The 21274-nt window shown below is 42.9% G+C and overlaps 1 protein-coding gene across 6 annotated transcripts in view; it reads left to right on the forward strand.

Moving 5' to 3' along the window:
• Positions 1 to 698: 698 nt before the first annotated feature.
• The window catches only part of SMARCC1 (SWI/SNF related BAF chromatin remodeling complex subunit C1), a 171253-nt gene continuing 150677 nt past the window's right edge, over positions 699 to 21274 (forward strand). For 5 of the 6 annotated variants that reach the window (XM_072786413.1, XM_072786412.1, XM_072786414.1 and 2 more), the window contains exons 1-2: positions 699 to 905; positions 10891 to 11010. In XM_072786413.1, the coding sequence (XP_072642514.1) occupies positions 714 to 905; positions 10891 to 11010 (312 nt within the window). In that variant the 5' untranslated portion in view covers positions 699 to 713. The remainder of the gene's footprint in view (positions 906 to 10890; positions 11011 to 21274) is intronic. The other variant, XM_072786417.1, reaches the window with a different exon arrangement.

Here is a 21274-nt window from a genome sequence, read left to right on the forward strand (position 1 = left end):
TTTTTGTTTTCTGAAGCATCTTTAAACTATGAATTTGAAAGCGCCAAAGTGTCAGTCATAGGGGAAGAGCTGTCCCGGTTGCGGGAACAGCTGGTGCGAGGGCCCTGAGGCAGTAAAGAGCTGGCGTGGCTGGAGCCACCACGGGGAGGAAGGTGTGCGCTGCAGCAGCAGCTCCGGGCGGTGCGCCCAGGTGGATGCTTACAAAGGCTACGCGACCACGCCTTGCAGAAGGTCGGGCGCAGAGGGGAAGCAGGCGCAGGTTCCCCATCCTCGGCCAGCACTCGACACCCTAAACGGGCTTCCCCCTCGGAACTTCTCACTCCAGGTCTTTCCTCTCCGGCGGTGGCAGGGCAGGACACAGGATCCCCGTGCAGTGGTTGACGGGATGCAGGAACTTTGGTCCTGCACGACCCCGCAGAGGCCCAGAGCGAGCAGCGGAGAAACCGCGCAGCCGGCCTCGTCAGGCGGAAGAGGCGGGGGCAAGCGCAGGACCCGACTCCGCCCGGCGCCGGTGCTGCGCATGCGTGCGCGCGTGCCCTCTTCAGTTAGGGACCGGGTCCCGAGAAGGGGCGTGGCCGGCCCTCCGCGCCGGAAGGGGGTTGGCTGGGCGGGGCCGGGAGGCGGCAGCGGCGGCTGCGCGCGCGCGCGGGTGCGAACGGGGAACGCCGCGAGGGCCGGGGCGGGCCGGGCGGTGGGGACGACGGACGGCGACGATGGCCGCGGCGGCGGGCGGCGGCGGGCTGGGGGCGGCGGCGGGCGCCGCGGGCGCAGGAGGCGCGGCGGCCGCGGGCCTGGCGGTTTATCGGCGGAAGGACGGTGGCCCGGCCAGCAAGTTTTGGGAGAGCCCGGAGACGGTGTCCCAGCTGGATTCGGTGCGGGTCTGGCTGGGCAAGCACTACAAGAAGGTGGGTACGCGCGCCCGTGGGGGCCGGGAGGCCACGCGACGGGAGCCGGGCGCAGCTACTGGCCTCGCGGGCCTCGGGCCGCCCCTCCCCCCCGCGCGCCACGAGGGACAACAAAGGCAGGCGCCGGGCCCGCCACGCCCCCGCCGTCCGCTCTCCGCGCCCGCGCGCCCCGGGCTGCACCGGCGGGCCCCTGGGGCCAGGCCTCTGGGAGCCCCCGCGCTGCGGGCGGCGCTGCGGGCGGGAGTCCCCCCCCAGCTCACCCCGGGGTGCCGGAGCATCTCGAGCTCAGCAAACCGGAGGGCGTGAATCTCTTTTGTTAGCTTCATTGGGTGTGCGAACAGTGATTATTACAAACTGTCCGAGCTAGTGTCGTAAGAGCAGCTTCAGGTTTTGTTTAGAGACGTCTTCAAAGTCAAGTGAGGTAGCTAAGGTTCTACTACCTGTTGTTGGCTCGGTGAAGAACGACTAGACGATTGTACTCGGAAGTTAACAGCAGGCCAATATAATGGATGATAGTATTGACGAAGCACGGATATTAAAAAAAAAACAAACACGACAGTTTTTACCCTATTATACTTTTAGTTCTGGGTAGTGTGAGTACAAGAAGGAACGTTCACTGGTACCTAATGAGTTTCTCAGTGAGGCCTTCCCTGAGAGCCCCATTTATACTAGACTGGCGCACTTCACATCACCTTGATTTTCTTTGTACCACTTTGTGAGATTTTTTTTTTTTTTTTCTCATTTAGCTGTTTCTCTTAACTCTTGGGTGGTAAGTTCCGTTGAGTCAGTGGTATTGAAAGTTGTGACTTAACCTTTTATTTATAACGAGTGTTTTTTAACTTCCCCTGGTAGATACATAGGAATGACTCTTTTAGAAGGTGTAATGAAGCAGACAGCCCAAAATACCTCCTCTGCCCCAGATTTCCGAACACCCTTTTCAAGTTCCATACTTCTCCCATTGAGAACCATAGCACTGGGGCAAGGAACTTGTCCCGCCTCTTCACTGCATTGCCCACCCCCCCCATCCCCCCTATCCCCCCCACCCCCCGCGTGACTGGTACTCCTTGCCTCACCCTTAGTAGTTGCTTAGTAAATTCTCGTTCAGTGAATGAAAAGATGAAGTAGTCTAGAAAACCTATTCATTTGAGTTGTGCAGCGCAGTGGAGTTTGTCTGTTTCTAGAGATTGGTACGCAGGGGCAGGATCTTGGGTTCTTTTGACATTCCCCTGTGGTACTCTCGGAAATGACTTTCTTACTGAAGTTTTAGGAAGTGAGAGACATTTTTATTTACGATATATTTTTAGCTGTTTTGACTTTTTTTGCCCTCAAACTTTGCCGTCACGTTTGGGATTGCCAATTTTTTCTCATCCGCACATTAGGTAGACAAGAATATTGCTCTCTTACATAAATTGGTCACTTTTTTTTTTTTTAAACATCTGCAACAGAGCTTCTAGAAGTGGCTAAGGGAATTGAATATATTTATGTTTCGAAAGTATTATTTTTATCAGTGCCCTTCAGCCAAAGCTTTGGGTTTTAAATTCAGTGTACCTTAATGTGGCCTTCCCCCTCCCCCAGTCTGGATTTTTTTATTGAGATATAATTGACATATAGCTATTAGTTTATCAATGTGGTTTTAGCAGAAATGAGGAATATTCCTTTGGATATTAGGGAGGAGAAAGAGAAATAGCCATTTCTACCTCTCCAAACTCTGTGCATCTGTTTGGGCTCAATTTCCAAGTTTTTTTTTTTTTTAAGATTTTAAAAATTTATTTATTCAGAGAAAGAGGCAGAGACAGGCAGAGGGAGAAGCAGGCTCCCTGCAGGGAGCCCCATGTGGGATCATTCCCTGAGCCAGAGACTGGGCCACTCAGGCGTCCCTTTTCTTTTCTTTTTTTTTTTTTTTTTTTTTTTAATTTATTTATTCATGATAGTCACACGGAGAGAGAGAGAGAGGCAGAGACACAGGCAGAGGGAGAAGCAGGCTCCAAGCACCGGGAGCCCGATGCGGGATTCGATCCTGGGTCTCCAGGATCGCGCCCCGGGCCAAAGGCAGGCGCCAAACCGCTGCACCACCCAGGGATCCCAGGCGTCCCTTTTCGGGCCCAATTTGAAGAGGGCCCTTGTCGGCTTGAATGGGTTTGTTTGGTGTGTGAGGAATTGTTTCTGAGGCTGACCGAGGGATTTGTCCCAGAGTGTTGATGCCATTGGGCAAATGTTGGCTCAGTGTTCTTCAGGCCTTAAAGTGAAGGTTAGGTTTGATTTCTCAGGATTTCCTAAGGCCAGGGTATATTTCTTGGGCTTCCTCAAATTCAGAATTGTATATTCCTCATGCCTGAGAGACAGAATCCTATCAGCCTCACAGAGTGGTATTGGAATGGCGAACCTAACCAGGATGCAATATGTATATGTCCACTCGGTGTACACATTGATGGCTATTAACTAAACTTTTTGTTGCATTTAATACTGCATTTTTATATTCATAAGTCTCAGCAACTGAATGAAATAAACACATTGTTGGTAATCCCACTTTTATTAGTGGGCTTATCCATGCATTCCATGAACAACTGGGCGTCTAAACGTATCTGGGCACTTAAACCATAACTCAAATTCTTACAATGGTTGTGAGTAATATTTATTTCATTTTACAAATGAGCGGAACCTGAGACTCCAGATATGCATGATTTCTCTAAGTTACAATTAGGAGTGGCAAATTTGGAATTCAATGAAGGTCTTCCTGGCCCCAGAGCCCCAGTGCCCCAGTTTTTTTTTTTTTTTGCTACACATGATCCTTCTCCTCATGGAACACAGTGGAAGGTAGCAGAAAATGTGGTGGTAAAGGTGGACATAGACACCTACTTGTAAAATTCATATGGTTTCAAATTAAAAGAGAAATTTTTTTTGTTGTTTTCTACGTGTCCTTAGTTAGTGCTCAGTCCGTTTGTTCAGTGAAGGAACAGACTAACGAGTCTAGGAATATCTTCATTTAAGTTTGTTGATAAATGTGGCTCCGTAACATAGAAGGGAGGAGAGGGGAATGCTTTTTGAGAGGCAGAGACACAGGCAGAGGGAGAAGCAGGCTCCATGCAGGGAGCCTGATGTGGGACTCCATCCAGGGACTCCAGGATCACGCCCTGAGCCAAAGACAGATGCTCAACCGCTGAGCCACCCAGGCGTCCCAAGAACCTTTTATGTTTATTTATTCATGGGAGACACAGAGACACAGAGAGGCAGAGACATGGGCAGAAGGAGAAGCAGGCTCCATGCAGGGAGCCCGATGCGGAACTCCATCCTGGGACTCCAGGATCATTCCCTGAGCCGAAGGCAGGCGCTCAACCGCTGAGCCACCCAGGTGTCCCGGAACCTTTCATATTTAAGGTAATGTTTTTGGAAGCCGTTGAATGAGCTCTATTTTATCACCATAGGATGGTGAATGAGTGTTACACTTTGAAAAATGTGAATTCAGTACTCTTGGTTGCTTATTGGTGATATCCTTGAGCAGATGACTTGATTCTTTTATTTTTTTTTAAAGATTTATTTATTTATTCATGAGAGACACACAGAAAGAGAGGCAGAGAGAGACAGAGAGAGAGGCAGAGACACAGGCAGAGGGAGAAGCAGGCTCCCCACAGGAAGCCCGATGCGGCATTTGATCCCGGATCCCAGGATCATGCCCTGAGCCGAAGGCAGACGCTCAACCACTGAGCCACCCAGGTGTCCCAGGATTACTTGATTCTTGTTTAATTTTCCATATGTAAATTGAGAGTAATATTGACTTCCATAGGACTGTATCAAATGAGATACTTGTTGAAAATGGGGTTATGTAAATTTGAGGCAGTAATGATAGTTTTGCCTATATCCTATGGTCAACTTGCTTTATTCTTAGTGGTTAAATAGAATGTTAATATTTTGAATTTTTAAAAGTTGACTTAAAAACCTTATAGTTGGGGCACCTGGGTAGCTCAGTCTGCCTTCAACTCAGGTTGTGATCAGGTTTCCTGCTCAGCAGGGCTCAGCCCAGGTGGCTCAGCGGTTTAGCACCACGTTTAGCCCAGGGCCTGATCCTGGATACCTGGGATTGAGTCCCACGTCGGGCTCCCTGCATGGAGCCTGCTTCTCCCTCTGCCTCTCTCTGTCTCTCTCTGAGTCTCTCATGAATAAATAAATAAAATCTTGAAAAATATAGAATCTTGAAAAATAAAAAAACCCTATAGTCATACTTTGGCTGCCTTTTGAGTGGCCATGACGTATAGTTTACACTAATACATTAATGTCATAGTTCATTTATGAATTGAAAATGTCATCTTTTTTCTTTCTTTTTTTTTTTAAGATTTTATTTATTTATTCATGAGAAACAGAGAGAGAGAGAGAGAGAGAGAGAGAGGCAGAGACACAGGCAGAGGGTGAAGCAGGCTCCATGCTGGGAGCCGGATGTGGGACTCCATCCTGGGGCTCCAGGATCTCGTCCTAAGCTGGAGGGCAGATGCTCAACCGCTAAACCACCCAGGCATCCCAAAAATGTCATGTTTTCCATGTTTGGTAACTTTGTGGGGGATTTGGAAAAAGTAACGAAGGTTAAATATTTTGTAAATAAAAATTTGACTGAACTTTGAAACTGGCCATCTCTATTCTGAAACTGTAAGGTTGTCTACATGAAACCTTTTACATGTTTTTATATTCTGAATGACGGTATATCAAATGAAACATGCATAGTAGTGAAATTTAGAATATATATGAAGCTATGTATATAGCAGTTGCTAAATTTAGTTTTTGCCTAAAGGGTTGATTTGGTTTTTACTGAACAGACTTCCTCTAAGATGATGTCATTTTCAGTTTAAGGATTTGGCATTGTTAGTTATCTACAGGTATCTGAAAAATTTAAAAGTTAGGCTTTAATTTTCTTTCCTTTTTTTTTTTTAAAGATTTTATTATGAGGCAGAGAAAGAGAGAGAGAGAGAGAGAGAGAGGCAGAGACACAGGCAGAGGGAGAAGCATCTCCATGCAGGGAGCCCGATGTGGGACTGGATCCCAGGTCTCCAGGATCATGCCCTGGGCCGAAGGTGGCGCTAAACCGCTGAGCCACCCGGGCTGCCCGGGCTTTAATTTTCATGTTGCTTTGCTGTGTACAAAAATATTGCAGTACCTTATATGACCTCTTTGACAAACTTATTATTATAAAGATAATAAAGTTATCTTGTGGATATATATATTTTGTATTTCTCAGTTCTGTAGGATACATTTGAAGAATTTGGTAAAGATTATATTATGTGAGTGCTACAGATTACTGAGTATTACTTAGTAAAGATTTACTATGTTGGGATCCCTGGGTGGTGCAGCGGTTTGGCGCCTGCCTTTAGCCCAGGGCGCGATCCTGGTAGACCCGGGATGGAATCCCACATCGGGCTCCCGGCGCATGGAGCCTGCTTCTCCCTCTGCCTGTGTCTCTGCGCCTCTCTCTCTCTCTGTGACTATCATAAATAAATAAAAATAAAAAAAAAATAAAAAAAAAGATTTACTATGTTGAGTAAATTGGAAAAAAAAACAGATACTGAATTGTCACTTGTAAATGTATAGTCCTTAAAAAAGTAAACTTAATAGTTTTTGTGGGAATTAGCAATATATTATAGGAGAGGGTTAGGTAAGTGGCTTTCAACATTTAAAAATATTTAACTGGTTATTAACTTTTATTTTTTTAAATTTTAAAGATTTTATTTATTAGAGAATGAGACAGAGAAGGGGGGGGGGTTCTGGGAGGGCAGGGGGAGTGGGAGAAGCAAATTGCCTTGGGGCTGGATGGCAGGATCCCAGATCATGACCTGAGCCTAAATCAGACACTTAACTGTTTGATCTACCCAGTAGCCCCTTTAACTTTTTTTTTTTTTTTTTTTATGATAGTCACACACAGAGAGGCAGAGACACAGGCAGAGGGAGAAGCAGGCTCCATGCACCGGGAGCCCGACTTGGGATTCGATCCCGGGTCTCCAGGATCGCGCCCTGGGCCAAAGGCAGGCGCCAAACCACTGCGCCACCCAGGGATCCCCCCTTTAACTTTTAAATTATAATAAATCATATTCTTTAAGATGTATAGTAATACCTGAAACAGGTTTTTATTTATTTAAGATTTATTTATTTATTCATTCAGAGAGAGCGAGAGAGAGGCAGAGACACAGGCAGAGGGAGAAGCAGGCTCCATGCAGGAAGCCCTATGTGGGACTCGATCCCGGGTCTCCAGGATCACACCCCGGGCTGCAGGCGGCGCTAAACCGCTGTGCCACCAGGGCTGCCCTGAAACAGATTTTTAAAATTTTAGTGGTTCTTAAAGTGGGTTCCCACTCTAGTTGTGTCACCTAGAACTTGTTAGAAATGTAAATTCTTGGGCCTGACTTACTGAATTAGAAACTCTGGGAGTGGGTCTAAAATTTGAAAAACATTATTTAGGTCAATAGAACTGACAATTGTATGAAGTTCGTTTCCATTTTTTGCCTGGTATCTGGTATCAGTGTTTTACTTTGTGGCCTATGGAAATGTGTTTTCACGGAACACCCATAATATAAAAGAAAACTTTTTGGAAGGATGAAAAAGGAGGGGTCTAGAACAGGAATAAGCAGACTTTTTCTATAAGGTGCAGGAGAGTAAAGATTTTAGGCTTTGCAGGTCATGCCATCTCAGTTGGAACTACTTGACTCTGCTGTTATACATAGGCAGTGTATAATGAGTGTGCCGGTTTTTTTTTTTTCTTTTGAGTGTGCCTGTTTTAATAAAACTTTATGGACCCTGAAATTTGAATTTCATATAATACTCATGTGTTATGAAATCTTTTTTTTTTTTAAGAATTTATTTAGAGGGGGCAGCCTGGGTGGCTCAGCGGTTTAGTGCTGCCTTCAGTCCAGGGTGTGATCCTGGGGTTCAGGATTGAGTCCCATGTTGGGCTCCCTGCTTGGAGTCTGCTTCTCCCTCTGCTGTGTCTCTGCCTCCTCTCTCTGTGTGTCTCTCATGAATAAATAAAATCTTAAAAAAAAGAATTTATTTAGGGGCTCCTGGGTGGCTTAGTGGTTTAATGTCTGACTCTTGGTTTCAGTTCAGGTCATGGTTTTAGGGGTTGTGAGATCTACAACCTGTGTTGGCTCCGGGTTTAGCAAGGAGTATGCTTGAGATTCTCTCTCCCTCTTCTTCCTGCTCATGTTCTTTTTCTCTCAATGAAATGAATGAATGAATGAATGAAAATTTCTTTCCATCCATTTAAAATGTAAAAATAATTCTTGTTTGGGTCACAGAGAAGCAGGCAGTGGGCTGGATTTTACCATGTAATATAAAGCATTCCAACAAAATACCAGTCTTTAGCAAAGTGAATGCATGCTGACTGTTTCATTTAGAGTAGAAAGCTAGTGCACTTGAATAAATAAAATTTGGGAGGATGCTAACCTTTAAGAAGAATTGCCTTTTTAAATCCTGCATTATCTTTGCTTGGCAGTAGTACAAATTGAGAGCCACTCAATCTGTTAAGAGTACAGTGTGCAGCCAATATCATTTTGCTATGTATATAAATCACTTAAAAATTATTTTTTTTGTAGTGGAAACCTACCACATTAATCATGAAATGTTGGATGATACTGGGAAAGAGGTTTGTTCTAGGAAGAAACATTCATTTTATCTTTTGTTATCTTTTCAGTTTCAAGGATGTATAGATGTTTTTCTTGCTCAAAATTGGAGGTTTAAAAAAATGTACTGAATATATTGGCTTTCCAAAGTGATATTGAACATTTTTTATTTTAAAGATTTTATTTATTTATTCCTGAGAGACAGAGAGAGAGAGAGAGGCAGAGACATAGGCAGAGGGAGAGGGAGAGGAAGAAGGAGAAGCAGGCTCCATGCAGGGAGCCCGATGTGGGACTCGATCCCGGGACTCCAGGATCATGCCCTGAGCTGAAGGCAGACGCTCAACCGCTGAGCAACCCAGGCGTCCCAATTTTTTTTTTTTCTTTTTAAAAGATTTTATTTATTTATTCATGAGAGACAAAGGCAGAGACACAGGCAGAGGGAGAAGCAGGCTCCACGCAGGGAGCCGGACGTGGGACTCGATTCCTGGTCTCCACGATCACACCCTGGACTGAAGGCGCAGCACTTAACTGCTGAGCCACCTGGTCTGCCCTTATTTTATTTATTTGAGCGAGAGAGAGCACAAGCAGGGGGAGTGGCAGAGGGAGAAGCAGGCTCCCCTGCTGAGCAGGGAACCTGATCACGACCTGAGTTGAAGGCAGACTGAGCTACCCAGGTGCCCCAACTATAAGGTTTTTAAATCAACTTTTAAAAAGTTTGAAAAACAGGGCAGCCTGTTTCAGTTCAGACCTGAACTGCCTGAAACAGTTCAGACCGTGTCTGAAGGGACATTCTGAAGGGACATTCTCGGCATTAGTGTGGATAAGTTTTCACATATATTTGTTTAAAAAAAATGTTTTTATTGTAGTAAAAAAAGTAACAATTTACTATTGTAACCTTTTTTTTTTTTTTTTTTTTTAAGATTTTATTTATTCATGAGAGAAACAGAGAGGCAGAGACACAGGCAGAGGGAGAAACAGGCTCCATGCAGGAAGCCTGACGTGGGACTCGATCCCAGGTCCCCAGGATCACACCCTGGGCCGAAGGTGGCACTAAACCGCTGAGCCACCCGGGCTGCCCCCTAACCATTTTTAAGTACACATATAAACCATTTTATGATATTCCAAATTTCTTGACATAAAACAACCCTTTTATTGTGCTCAAAGTTTCTTTGTGTTAGGAATTTGGAAGTGTACAGTGGGGTCAGTTGTCTCTGAGAACTGTGTCTAGGATTTCAACTGGGAAGATTTGATAATTGGGCATAACTTGACACCTTGGGATGGAATCATCTGGAACCATCTTTACTCAAGTGTCTGATGGTTATACTATCAATGGGGCATCAGCTGGGGCTTGTGGCTATAGCATCTGGCTTCTCCATGTAGTCTGGGTTCCTCAAAGTATGGTGGCCTCAAGGTAGTTCAGGACTCCAAAGGTAACTACCCTCAAAGGACTATATGGAAGCTTTTGACTTATCCCCAGAGGTACCCCAGCATCAAACCCCTCTCCCCCCATTTTTTTTTTTTAATTTTTATTTATTTATGTTAGGCACACAGTGAGAGAGAGAGGCAGAGACACAGGCAGAGGGAGAAGCAGGCTCCATGCACCGGGAGCCCGACGTGGGATTCGATCCCGGGTCTCCAGGATCGCGCCCTGGACCAAAGGCAGGCGCTAAACCGCTGCACCACCCAGGGATCCCCTCTCTCCCCCCATTCTAATGGTTACAAGTTAATAATTAAGGATGGTCTTGATTCAGCAAAAGAGGGCATACACCCTACTTCTTGATGGGGTACCAAATAAATTTGTAGGCCTGTTTTAAAAACAGAACAGTCTGCTTTCTGGCTACAAGTTATTTATAGTCATCCCACATACAAAATGCATTTGCTAATAGGTCTCACCTGTTTACAGTATTTTTTTTTCCTAAAGATTTATTTATTTATTTATGATAGACATACAGAGAGAGAGAGGCAGAGACACAGGCAGAGGGAGAAGCAGGCTCCATGCAGGGAGCCCGACGCGGGACTCAATCCCGGGACTCCAGGATCGCGCCCCGGGCCAAAGGCAGGCACCAAACCACCCAGGGATCCCTGGTTACAGTATTATGTTCAAGTTTGAAGTTCAGGATCTCACCATCTACTTTAGGTCCAGGTGCATACGAGATGACTTGGATTCATTGCTTGGACATGGTTTCTCTCTCTGAAACCTGTTAACTGAAGAGATGAGTTATCTGTCCCCCACTGCCCTCAGCATTTGTTTTTGTAAGCTCCTTTACAGCAGAGACCATGGTTCAGACCTCTGCAAATCTGTCACCTGGCTTAGGAGGTAACAGGAAGTAAGCTAACATGCTCTTCGGCACGATTATCCCAGTTTTTGAGTCCTCATCCTTGTCTTGCAGTATGTTCATGCGGATGCTCCTACCAATAAAACACTGGCTGGGCTAGTGGTACAGCTTCTTCAGTTCCAGGAAGATGCCTTTGGGAAGCATGTCACCAATCCGGCCTTCACCAAACTCCCGGTAAGTACATGAGCTTAGAATAATTGGGGAATCTGCAGTTTCTGTCCTCTCGAGTGCAGCCTATAGCTCTTTACTGCTACTATCCTGTAGAATAAACAAAGAGCCTCAACGGAGTTTAAGCTATAGACTCTCATTGCTTTTTAAGTGTAGGAACTCCACTTTCAGAAGTCATTTAACATTTGCATTAAATATTACAACTATTTATAGACTCAACTGTTAACATTTTACTATGTTGTAGTTTCCTTATAGTCTCTACTATACCAGGTCTTCTCCATTCTTTCTCCTGATTCAATTCTTGTGGCTAGGATACTTTTTTGTGGAATTTTTATCTTTTGTAGGTGAGATTGTTCAAGCTTGTGTGAAAATATAATTGTTGTCCTTGCAATTGATACTTTGATAGTTTGGTTTGGTGTACAAATACTAGTTTATGCTTTTTTTCCCTTCTGAAATATGTAGTTTTGTTCTTTGCTTTCCTTTTTATTTTTAAGTTTTAAAAAACTTTTTTAGTTATCTCTACACCCACTGTGGGGCTTGAACTCATGACCTGGAGATTGAGAATCATATATCTATGAACTGGGCCAGCCAGGTGCCCTCGTTTTATTCCGACTCCCCTCCCCGCCCCCTTTTAAAGATTTTATTTATTTATTCATGAGAGACACGGCGGGAGGGGGGGTGGGGGGTAGCAGAACCACAGGCAAAGGAAGAAGCAGGCTTCACGCAGGGAGCCCCATCCAGGAGTCCCTCCCCCCTTTTTTTTTTTTAATTTTTATTTATTTATGATAGTCACAGAGAGAGAGAGAGGCAGAGACACAGGCAGAGGGAGAAGCAGGCTCCATGCACCGGGAGCCTGACGTGGGATTCGATCCTGGATCTCCAGGATCGTGCCCTGGGCCAAAGGCAGGCGCTAAACCGCTGCGCCACCCAGGGATCCCCCCTTTTTTTTTAAGAGTTTTTTTTTTTTTTTTTTTTTTTTTTAAGAGTTTTGTTTGAGAGAGTGAGCGGGAGCACAAGTTGGGGGAGGGGCAGACCGAGAGGGAGAAGCAGGGAGCCCCATGTGGGGCTTGACCCCATTACCCTGGGATCATGACCTGAACTGAAGTCAGATGCTTAATTAGCTGAGCCACCTGGGAGCCCCAGTTTTGTTCTTTCCTTAATATTTGATTTTGTGGAGAAAAATTTGATACTTGATTTTCCCCTTTTTAATACTGATCTTTGCAATTCAGAAATACGACTAGTTATAAGTCATGATCTGAAGACTCAGTTACGTTTCTTTATCTCAAGGATCATTCAGTCTGTTAGTCTTCTCTCCTGTCTCATATTCATTTATATTTTTGAACTCTGTACAAACATTAGACTTCCAGGAAGTACTTGTCATAGCTTTTCTCATAATTTTTACTTCCAAGTCTCCGATTTGGGTTTTTGCAGTTTCCAGTTTCGCAGTTTATTGGTAGACCTTTTAAAAATCTCAGATGTTTTTCTTTTCTTTTCTTTTCTTTTCTTTTCTTTTCTTTTCTTTTCTTTTCTTTCCTTTCCTTTCCTTTCCTTTCCTTTCCTTTCCTTTCCTTTCCTTTCCTTTCTTTTCTTTCTCTTCTCTTCTCTTCTCTTCTCTTCTCTTCTCTTCTCTTTTCTCTTCTCTTCTCTTCTCTTCTTTTTTTTTTTTAAGATTTTATTTATTTATTCATGAGAGACACAGAATGAGAGAGAGAGGCAGAGACTCAGGCAAGGGAGAAGCAGGCTCCATGCAGGGAACCCGACATGGGACTCAATTCCGGTTCTCCAGTATCGTGCCCTGGGCGGAAGGCGGTGCTAAACCCCTGAGCCACCTGGGCTACCTGATCTCAGATGTTTCTGATCTATTTTAACAACCTATTGATATCTCAGGTATAATTGAGGATAGGAGATAGAGTATGTTTTCTACTGATTCTGCAGTAAATGTTAGTTTGCTTACGGTATTTTCGCTATCCAGACATTTATTTTTATTTAGTCAGGTATAGAATTGTGTTGTTTTGGTTTTTTTTTTTTTTTTTTTTTGTATTCATGACCTTGAGATCAATAGTCATATGCTCTACTGATGGAGCCAGCCAGGCGCCCATAGAATTGTGGCTTTTTTGAATCATGTTAGAAAGCTTTCTTCCCTCGTAGGCGATGAAGGAATTTTGTCAGATGTTCTTCTAGTACTAATATGGCTTCATTTTTTACACTTCTCATCTATTTAGAATTTATCTTGGTATTCAGTGCATCTATTTAGAATTTATCTTGGTATTCAGTGTGAGCTGAATCTGGATCTTTTTTCTTACAATTATCTGGTTATCCCAGTGACATTTATTAAAAAGTACTTCTTTTCCCCCACTAATATGAGCTCAGCAAGTATTAAGCATTTGGTTATTTATCAAATTCTGAGAATTTAAAGAGCAATACAGTACAGTGTCTTTGTCCTCAGGGGGTACACACTCGAATGAGGTGAATGAATAGAGCCTTTGACTTACCTGGTGATCTCAAGAAACGTTGAATTAGAGACTTGAAAGTTCAGCATGAGTTCTTCAGGGAAATGATGAAGGATGGGATTTTTCAGGCAGTGATACCAACATGTAAAAGCATAAAGGCCTGAGAAAATGTACTTTCAGGTAGTTGCAACAGTTTAACAAGATTAGAATTGAGGAAGATAAGCAGAGAAGTGTGCCAGAATCTGTTGTAAAAGGCCAGGTTTACTGTGCTGGATGTATGACCTTTATCTTGAAAGCGATGGGGAAGAGTAGTAGGGAGAGAACAATAGGTAGCTTAGTTGAATTTGGGTTTTAGAATAATCCTACAGGCTTCAGTGTGAAGAATGGGTTGGAAGCTGTTGAGATTGGAGGCTTTGAAAATACTTCATGAAGAAACTGCTCTCAAAATCCACTGTGATGACACCCTATGGAGGAAGCAGTGGATTTAGAAAGGACAGAGAGGAACTGAGAGCTCAAGGGAGCAGAACTTAGTAGTATTTTGGGGGAGCAATATAAGGGCTGGAAAAAGAAAGAATTTACTAGGGGCACTACACTTAGCAGACACTTTTAGCACTAAGGGGAAAGCCAGAATAAAAGCAGGTTTCTGTGGAAAGGTACTCAGTCTGTGTCATGGTTGGTTCTCTGACAGGCAACTTGGAGTTAGAAATCTTAAGGCTACTAGGAAGTGAGATCTGGAGTTTAGAGTATAGGTTGAATTAGAGGACAAGATTTGGGAGTTACTGGGTACTGGTTAAATTATAGTTGGAATAAGATCATACCTTCTATTTGCATTTGCTTTAGAACTTTGTCCTTTTAAAATATTTTTTAATGTGTGATTTATGTTATATGTGTGTAATATATTAGTGTAGTAAGTACCTGTATATAATTTATGAATAAATTTTTAGATTTTGGATAATTTATGAATAAATTTTTATTTTTTTATTTTTTTATTTTTAATTTTTATTTATTGATGATAGTCACAGAGAGAGAGAGAGAAGCAGAGACACAGGCAGAGGGAGAAGCAGGCTCCATGCACCGGGAGCCTGACGTGGGACTCGATCCCGGGTCTCCAGGATCGCGCCCTGGGCCAAAGGCAGGCGCCAAACCGCTGCGCCACTCAGGGAGCCCATTTTATGAATAAATTTTTAGATACTGGAGGTACATGCTCGTTTAGTAATGGGGATTACTGCATTGGATGATCAGTGTAACTTCATTTTCTGAGCCGTGTGACTAATTGATGTTTTTTGGGTAACTTTTGTAAGTTTAAAATTAATTCAAAGTAAAGATTTTGCAAGGATAGTACAAAGAACTTTCATTTTCCCTTTATTTAGAATCCCTGCTTGTTAACATTTTACTACATTTGCTTTATTACTCTTTTGCTCTGTGTATTTTTTTTCTGAATCATTGGAAAGTTCCATGTTCTTTTACCTCTAATTACATGAGAGTTTATTTCTTATTCTTGTATATTATGAACTAGATTAGAATTATTAAATCAGAAACTGGTTGAAGTTATCATTTAAAATACTGTAACATAACACATATAGATTGTACTTTATTTAAAGTGTAACATTAATATCTAGAATAAAATTTACAGATACCATTACGTGAAGTGTTCTATATAATGTTTCACATTATATTGATATTCCCAATTAGGATTGTATGAGTGGTCTTAAAAAATAGTATGTACAGGAGGCTTTATTTATGGGATATTTAACTCTTGGGAACGAAACCATTATTTTTTTCAAGATTTTAAAGACTAGGGAAGAATATTTTTAGGCAAAAGCCATAAATAAAAATATTCATGGCTTAGTGCCAGTGGGACCAGATGTACTTCTCTTTTTCTTAAAATAATGTTTAACATTTTCCCAAATGAAAGGGATTATATAATGTGTAATGGTGTCAAGTAAAAGTGGATGAGAAAGACTATAAAGCAAAGAATGTTTTAGTGAAACATGTCAGCTGTTTAACCTTAAACGTGTTTTGTTTTTTCTTTCTGAATAAGCAGTACTGGTATAAGAGTTCACTGTTTGGGCTGATTTTTTTTTTTTTAATCAGAGTGTAACTTTATTTATTTTTAAAATATTTATTTATTCATGAGAGAAAGAGAGAGAGGCAGAGACACAGGCAGAGGGAGAAGCAGGCTTCAAATAGGGAACCGAATGCAGGACTTGATCCTGGGTCTCTGGGATCAGGCCCTGGGCTGCCCTCTCCCTCCAATTTTACTGATGTGATTGATGTATTATAAAAGGTACATATTGAAAATATGATGAGTTCAAGGTAATGAACATTTCCATCATTCCCAGATGTTTCTTTGAACTCCATGTCCGACCCTAGTCCCCTGGCAACCATTGACACTACAGATTTATTTACAACTTCATGAAATTTATATAAATAGAATCACAGGGTATACTTCTTCTGCCTCAGTTCTTTCTCTCATCATAATGGATTTTGAGATGTGCATCATCTGTGTTGTGTATTATTTTTCCTCTTTATTGTTAATTAGTATTCCATTGTATCAATAAACCACAGTTCATTTATCCTTTTACTGTTTGATGGGAATTTGGGTTGTTTACAGCTTTGTAAGTAAAGTTGCTGTTGTTATTAATATTCAAGTCTTTTTGTGACGTGTTTTCATTTCTCCTAGGTTAATAACCCAGGAGTGGAATGTTTGGGTCATAGGATTGGTAGCATTTAACTTTAGAAGACACTGCTAGCCTGTTTTCTAAAGCGCTTGTATCATTTTACATACCATCTAGCAGTGTAGTAGTGTATGATAGTTCCGGTTCCTTTGCATTCTTGTCATCAGTTGGTATGATTAGTCTTCATAATTTTATTCATTTTGATAGGTATGTAGTGAAATCTCCTACTTTTAATTTGCATTTTCTTGATGACTGATGTTAAACATCTTTTTCTGTGCTTATTGACCATTTGTGTGTCTTCCTTTGCTTGTTGAAACAATTTTTTTTTTTTTAAATTTATGATAGTCACAGAGAGAGAGAGAGACAGAGACATAGGCAGAGGGAGAAGTAGGCTCCATGCACCGGGAGCCCGACGTGGGATTTGATCCCGGTCTCCAGGATCGTGCCCTGGGCCAAAGGCAGGCGCTAAACCGCTGCGCCACCCAGGGATCCCTCAAACAATTTTTTAATTTGGTCCCAAGACCACTCCACTTTCAGAGATTTACTAGAAAGACTTACTGGAACTCAGCCTATACTTGTACTTATAATTAAGATTTTTTTTTTTTTTTAAGTTTACTTACTTAAGCAATCTCTACACCCAACCTGGTGTTGGAACTCACAACCCTGAGAGATTAAGAGTCGCATGCTTTTCCCGGTAAGCCAGATAGGCGCTTCCATGTACTTATAACTAAGATTTGTTACTGCAGTGTAGTACATATACAAAGCCTAGTCACAAGGGAAAAAGACATAGGTGTAGCCTGGAGGAATTGATGCTATGGGTTTCTGTATGCTCGCTTTCCCCCCCTTTTTAAAAAAAATTTATTTATCTTAAAAAGACATGAGAGACGCAGAGACACACAGGCAGAGGTAGAAGCAGGCTCCCTGAGGGGAACCCGATGCAGAACTTGATCCCAGGACCTTATCACAACCTGAGCCAAAGGCAGATGCTCAACCACTGAGCCACCCAGGTGTCCCTGTATGCTCTCTTCCTTATGTGAGGGGTCACACAAAGTGCATTATTTCCCAGCACTGAAAATGTAGTAGCATACAGGCAATTTCTGCCCAAGGAAGCCTGTTAGAGTCTCATGCCTAAGGATTTTATTGGGGGCTGGTACCTTTTCCTGGCACATACTTAAACTTCCAGACTCCCCAGAAGGAAAGTAGTATTCATCATTCATCAACAAACCAAATTGTTGGGATGCCTCGGTGGCTCAGCGGTTGAGGGACTGGCTTCATTTCACCTCAGGGCCTGATCTTGGGATCTGGGATTGAATCCTGCATCAGGCTCTCTGTGGGGGAGCCTGTTTCTCTTTCTCTGTGTCTCTCATGAATAAATAAATCTTAAAAAAAAAAAACAAAACATTGTGCAAATATTTTAGGTTCAGTGAATTACCTTTCTTATCAGTTGACTAGGAATACTCTTAGAGGCAGATTCCCAGATGCTAGCCAAGGGCCAATTGGTAAACAGGTCTGAGGGTAGTAATCTCAGGCCTGCTGTGTTCTTTTCTGCAGTTTTGTTTTTAATTTAATTCTAAAAAATCTTTATATGTTCTGCGTACAAGTTCTTTATAATATTACTGCACATTACTGCACATATTTCTTCCCAGCTTGAGATTTGACTTTTTTTTTTTTTTTAATTTTTAATTTATTTATGATAGTCACAGAGAGAGAGAGAGAGAGGCAGAGACACAGGCAGAGGGAGAAGCAGGCTCCATGCACCGGGAGCCCGACGTGGGATTCGATCCCGGGTCTCCAGGATCGCGCCCTGGGCCAAAGGCAGGCACCAAACCACTGCGCCACCCAGGGATCCCTGACTTTTTTTTTCTTATCAGTGTTCCCAAGAACAAAAGTTTTAAATTTTGATGTTCAATTTATTGATTTTTATGATTTGTTCAGAAAAACCTTTACATACCCGAAAGTCACAGACTGTTTGCTGCATTTTTAAATTTTTTGCCTGTCACAATAAAGTTTATTATGAAAACAGGCTGGGGTGGGGACAGGGGGACAGACAAGTACATTTAGGTTGGGTGGCTCAAGTGAAGTAGTGTGGCTTCTTCACATTGATGCCATATGCCATATTCGCTGAGGGCAGGGGTCAAGTCCTCCATGGTAGAGTGTACTTGTGGTCCTTGCGCTTGCTTCAGGAGCTGCCAGAAGCTGTGCCCTTCATTTTGCAGTGCTGTAGGGCATCGTTGGCAATATCTGAGATGAATTTCTGGGCAGCTAGGAAGATGAGCCAAATTATGCGCGGGTCCGAGGCCTCAAAGCCAGCATGATTCAGGTAGTAACCAGTCACTGCATCTGGGATCCTAGATGTATAGTCCTCCAGCTGCATCTGGAAGTCCACTAGAGGTGTGCTGGACACCACCGGGTTCAGGTCTCTGTTGGCGGCGCTCAGCAGTATGTAAACCCCCTTAGACATGGCTCCCTCTGGGGGTGCTCAGCCAGCTCTCCAGCCCCCGCCGCAGCTCCAGCCCCGGGAACCCCCCCATCCCCCCCCCCCCCCCCCCCCGGTCCCCACGGGTCAGGCCTTGTTCTCTGCAGCGGTGCCCCGGGTGAGCAGCGCTGTGGGGGTTGCGACCGTGGGCGCTGAGTCTGGGTGCGGGGCCGTGGAACCCACGCCAGAGCTGCTGCAGCTCATTGGGCTGGTGGGAGAGGCGGCAAACCTGTTTGCTGTATTTTCTTGTAGAGATTTTTATACTTTTAGGTTTTTATATATTTTGGTTAATTTTTATGTGTAGTATGAGGGTAAGGGCTAATATTCTCTCTCTCTTTTTTTTTTTTTTCCCCAGTATGGATATCCAATTATTTTAGAGCTATTGTGTGTTGGAAGGATGTTGACCAGATATGTGTTGGTGTATATCTGGATTTATTCATGAGAGACACAGGGAGAGGCAGAGACACAGGCAGAGGGAGAAGCAGGCTCCATGCACCGGGAGCCCGACGTGGGATTCGATCCCGGGTCTCCAGGATCGCGCCCTGGGCCAAAGGCAGGCGCCAAACCGCTGCGCCACCCAGGGATCCCTCAAATAAATCTTTAAACACCACTACCACCACTATGAAAAATAGATTCCAGCTTGTTCTAGCAGTTTTCTTGGTAAAAGTAAAAATATAGGTGTAAGGTAGACACACTATTTGAATGTTTATTATACTAGTTTGCCATCACTTCCAGCTCCTACGGAAGGCTTCAAAGAGGTAGGTTTTGTTTCAACTCATATCTGAGACTGTATTTTTATGTAATCTGAGGACTAACAAAACGTTGTAGTGCCCTTTGAATTGAAGTCAAATTTTATCAATTAAATGTTGATAAGATTTGCTTTGTTTTCCTATTCACTGCAGGTGTTTAGTATGTATTTATTGATTGACATGCCTTGTGATGTTGGTAACTGTCTCAAAGACAGGAAGAGTGAAGGGCTATTAATGAAATTAGAGAAATGAACAATACTTAGTGAAATTTATTTTTTTCATGAAATATCTACAAAAATGTAAAACACTGCTGATTTATTTTAAAGCAATGATCAGAACTTTGTGCAATTATTAATTCTCAGGAGATAACATTGAGATGGATACATCTATATTCAGGGACATGCGTTAAATTTTTTAGAATGTATTTCCAGGGATCCCTGGGTGGCGCAGCGGTTTAGCGCCTGCCTTTGGCCCAGGGCGCGATCCTGGAGACCCGGGATCGAATCCCACGTCAGGCTCCTGGTGCATGGGGCCTGCTTCTCCCTCTGCATATGTCTCTGCCTCTCTCTCTCTCTGTGTGTGTGACTACCATAAATAAATAAATTAAATAAATCTTAAAAAAAAAAAAAAAAGAATGTATTTCCAAACTGTCACAGGAGCTTAACACATTTTTATATATAATTTTGGAATACATGTAAATACTTTGAAGATAAAATTTATTGTCAAAGCCATTTCTACAAATGAGGCTGTGTATTTGGACTGGGTTAGTATTCTTTTGGAACATTTTAGATGAGTCACAGTCCATAGGCTATCTCTCTCTGACACTTTGGAATTTCTATCCAGTAAGTGTGACTGACTTCATGGCAGAGATTCTCATGAACTTGGTCAGTGTGATATAATGGAAAGAATATGAGTCAGAGGACTGTCACTTTGGCAGTCACTTTCCTTCATTTGATTTAGTAAACCATGCTCTGTGATAAATAAGTTTTAGGGAGAAGGAAGTTGATAAGAAGGGGCTTATAATTCTCAGAAAAAAGAGTTGGACCTAATCTTTGGTTTTATGATTGTTCTTTGCAGAGCACCTGAGTGACTGAGGGACAGAGGCATAAATGGGAAGATCTGAGAGGAATCTGTGGTTTTCAAGTTTTTCACTTTGAACAGTTTTTCCTGATAGACTTCTTTTTGAGCTTTCTGCTCCTGAAGGAGTTCTATCTGTGGCAAAGAAACATTAGAAAACTGTTGGATTTGGTGAACGTGATGATTCCTCCAACTTTGGGTATTTTATGATCTGTATCTGAGAATAGTATTATTCTGCTAAGATTGTGCAAAATCATTGGACTTTTTGGAACAGGGAAGGGTGAAAGCCAAGATTAGCATGTAGGTCTAAGAAGCAAGAATAAAGGGACTTGCGAAGACAGATCACCAGTCTGTCACCACGATGACTGAATTCTTGAAGTCACTTGAGAAGGTAGTTCCTGGTGGCCAGGATATCTGATCTAGCAGGAAGGGTGTGGCTGTAAAGACTCAGGCTGAAGGGGTCTCTCCTTAAAACATTGTCTTAGAAGTACTATGATCAAATTTAGGAAATTTAATGTTGAGAGGAACAGTACAGTTACTTACTATATAATCAGTCGTTACATTTCAACAAATTTTCTCAAAAATGTCCTCTTTAAGATTCAAACTAGAGTTGCACATTTTATTTAGTTATATTTCTTTAGTCTTAGTTTGAAATAGTTTGTCCTGGGGATGCCTAGGTGGCTCAGCGGTTGAGTGTCTGCCTTTGGCCCAGGGCGTGATCCTGGGGTCCGAGATTGAGTCTCACATCAGGCTCCCTGCATGGAGCCTGCTTCTCCCTCTGCCTGTGTCACTGCCCCTCTCTCTGTATCTCTCATGAATAAATAAATAAAATCATAAAAA

The sequence above is a fragment of the Canis lupus genome, chromosome 19 (assembly GCF_048164855.1).
Source record: "Canis lupus baileyi chromosome 19, mCanLup2.hap1, whole genome shotgun sequence".
Lineage (NCBI taxonomy): Eukaryota > Metazoa > Chordata > Mammalia > Carnivora > Canidae > Canis > Canis lupus.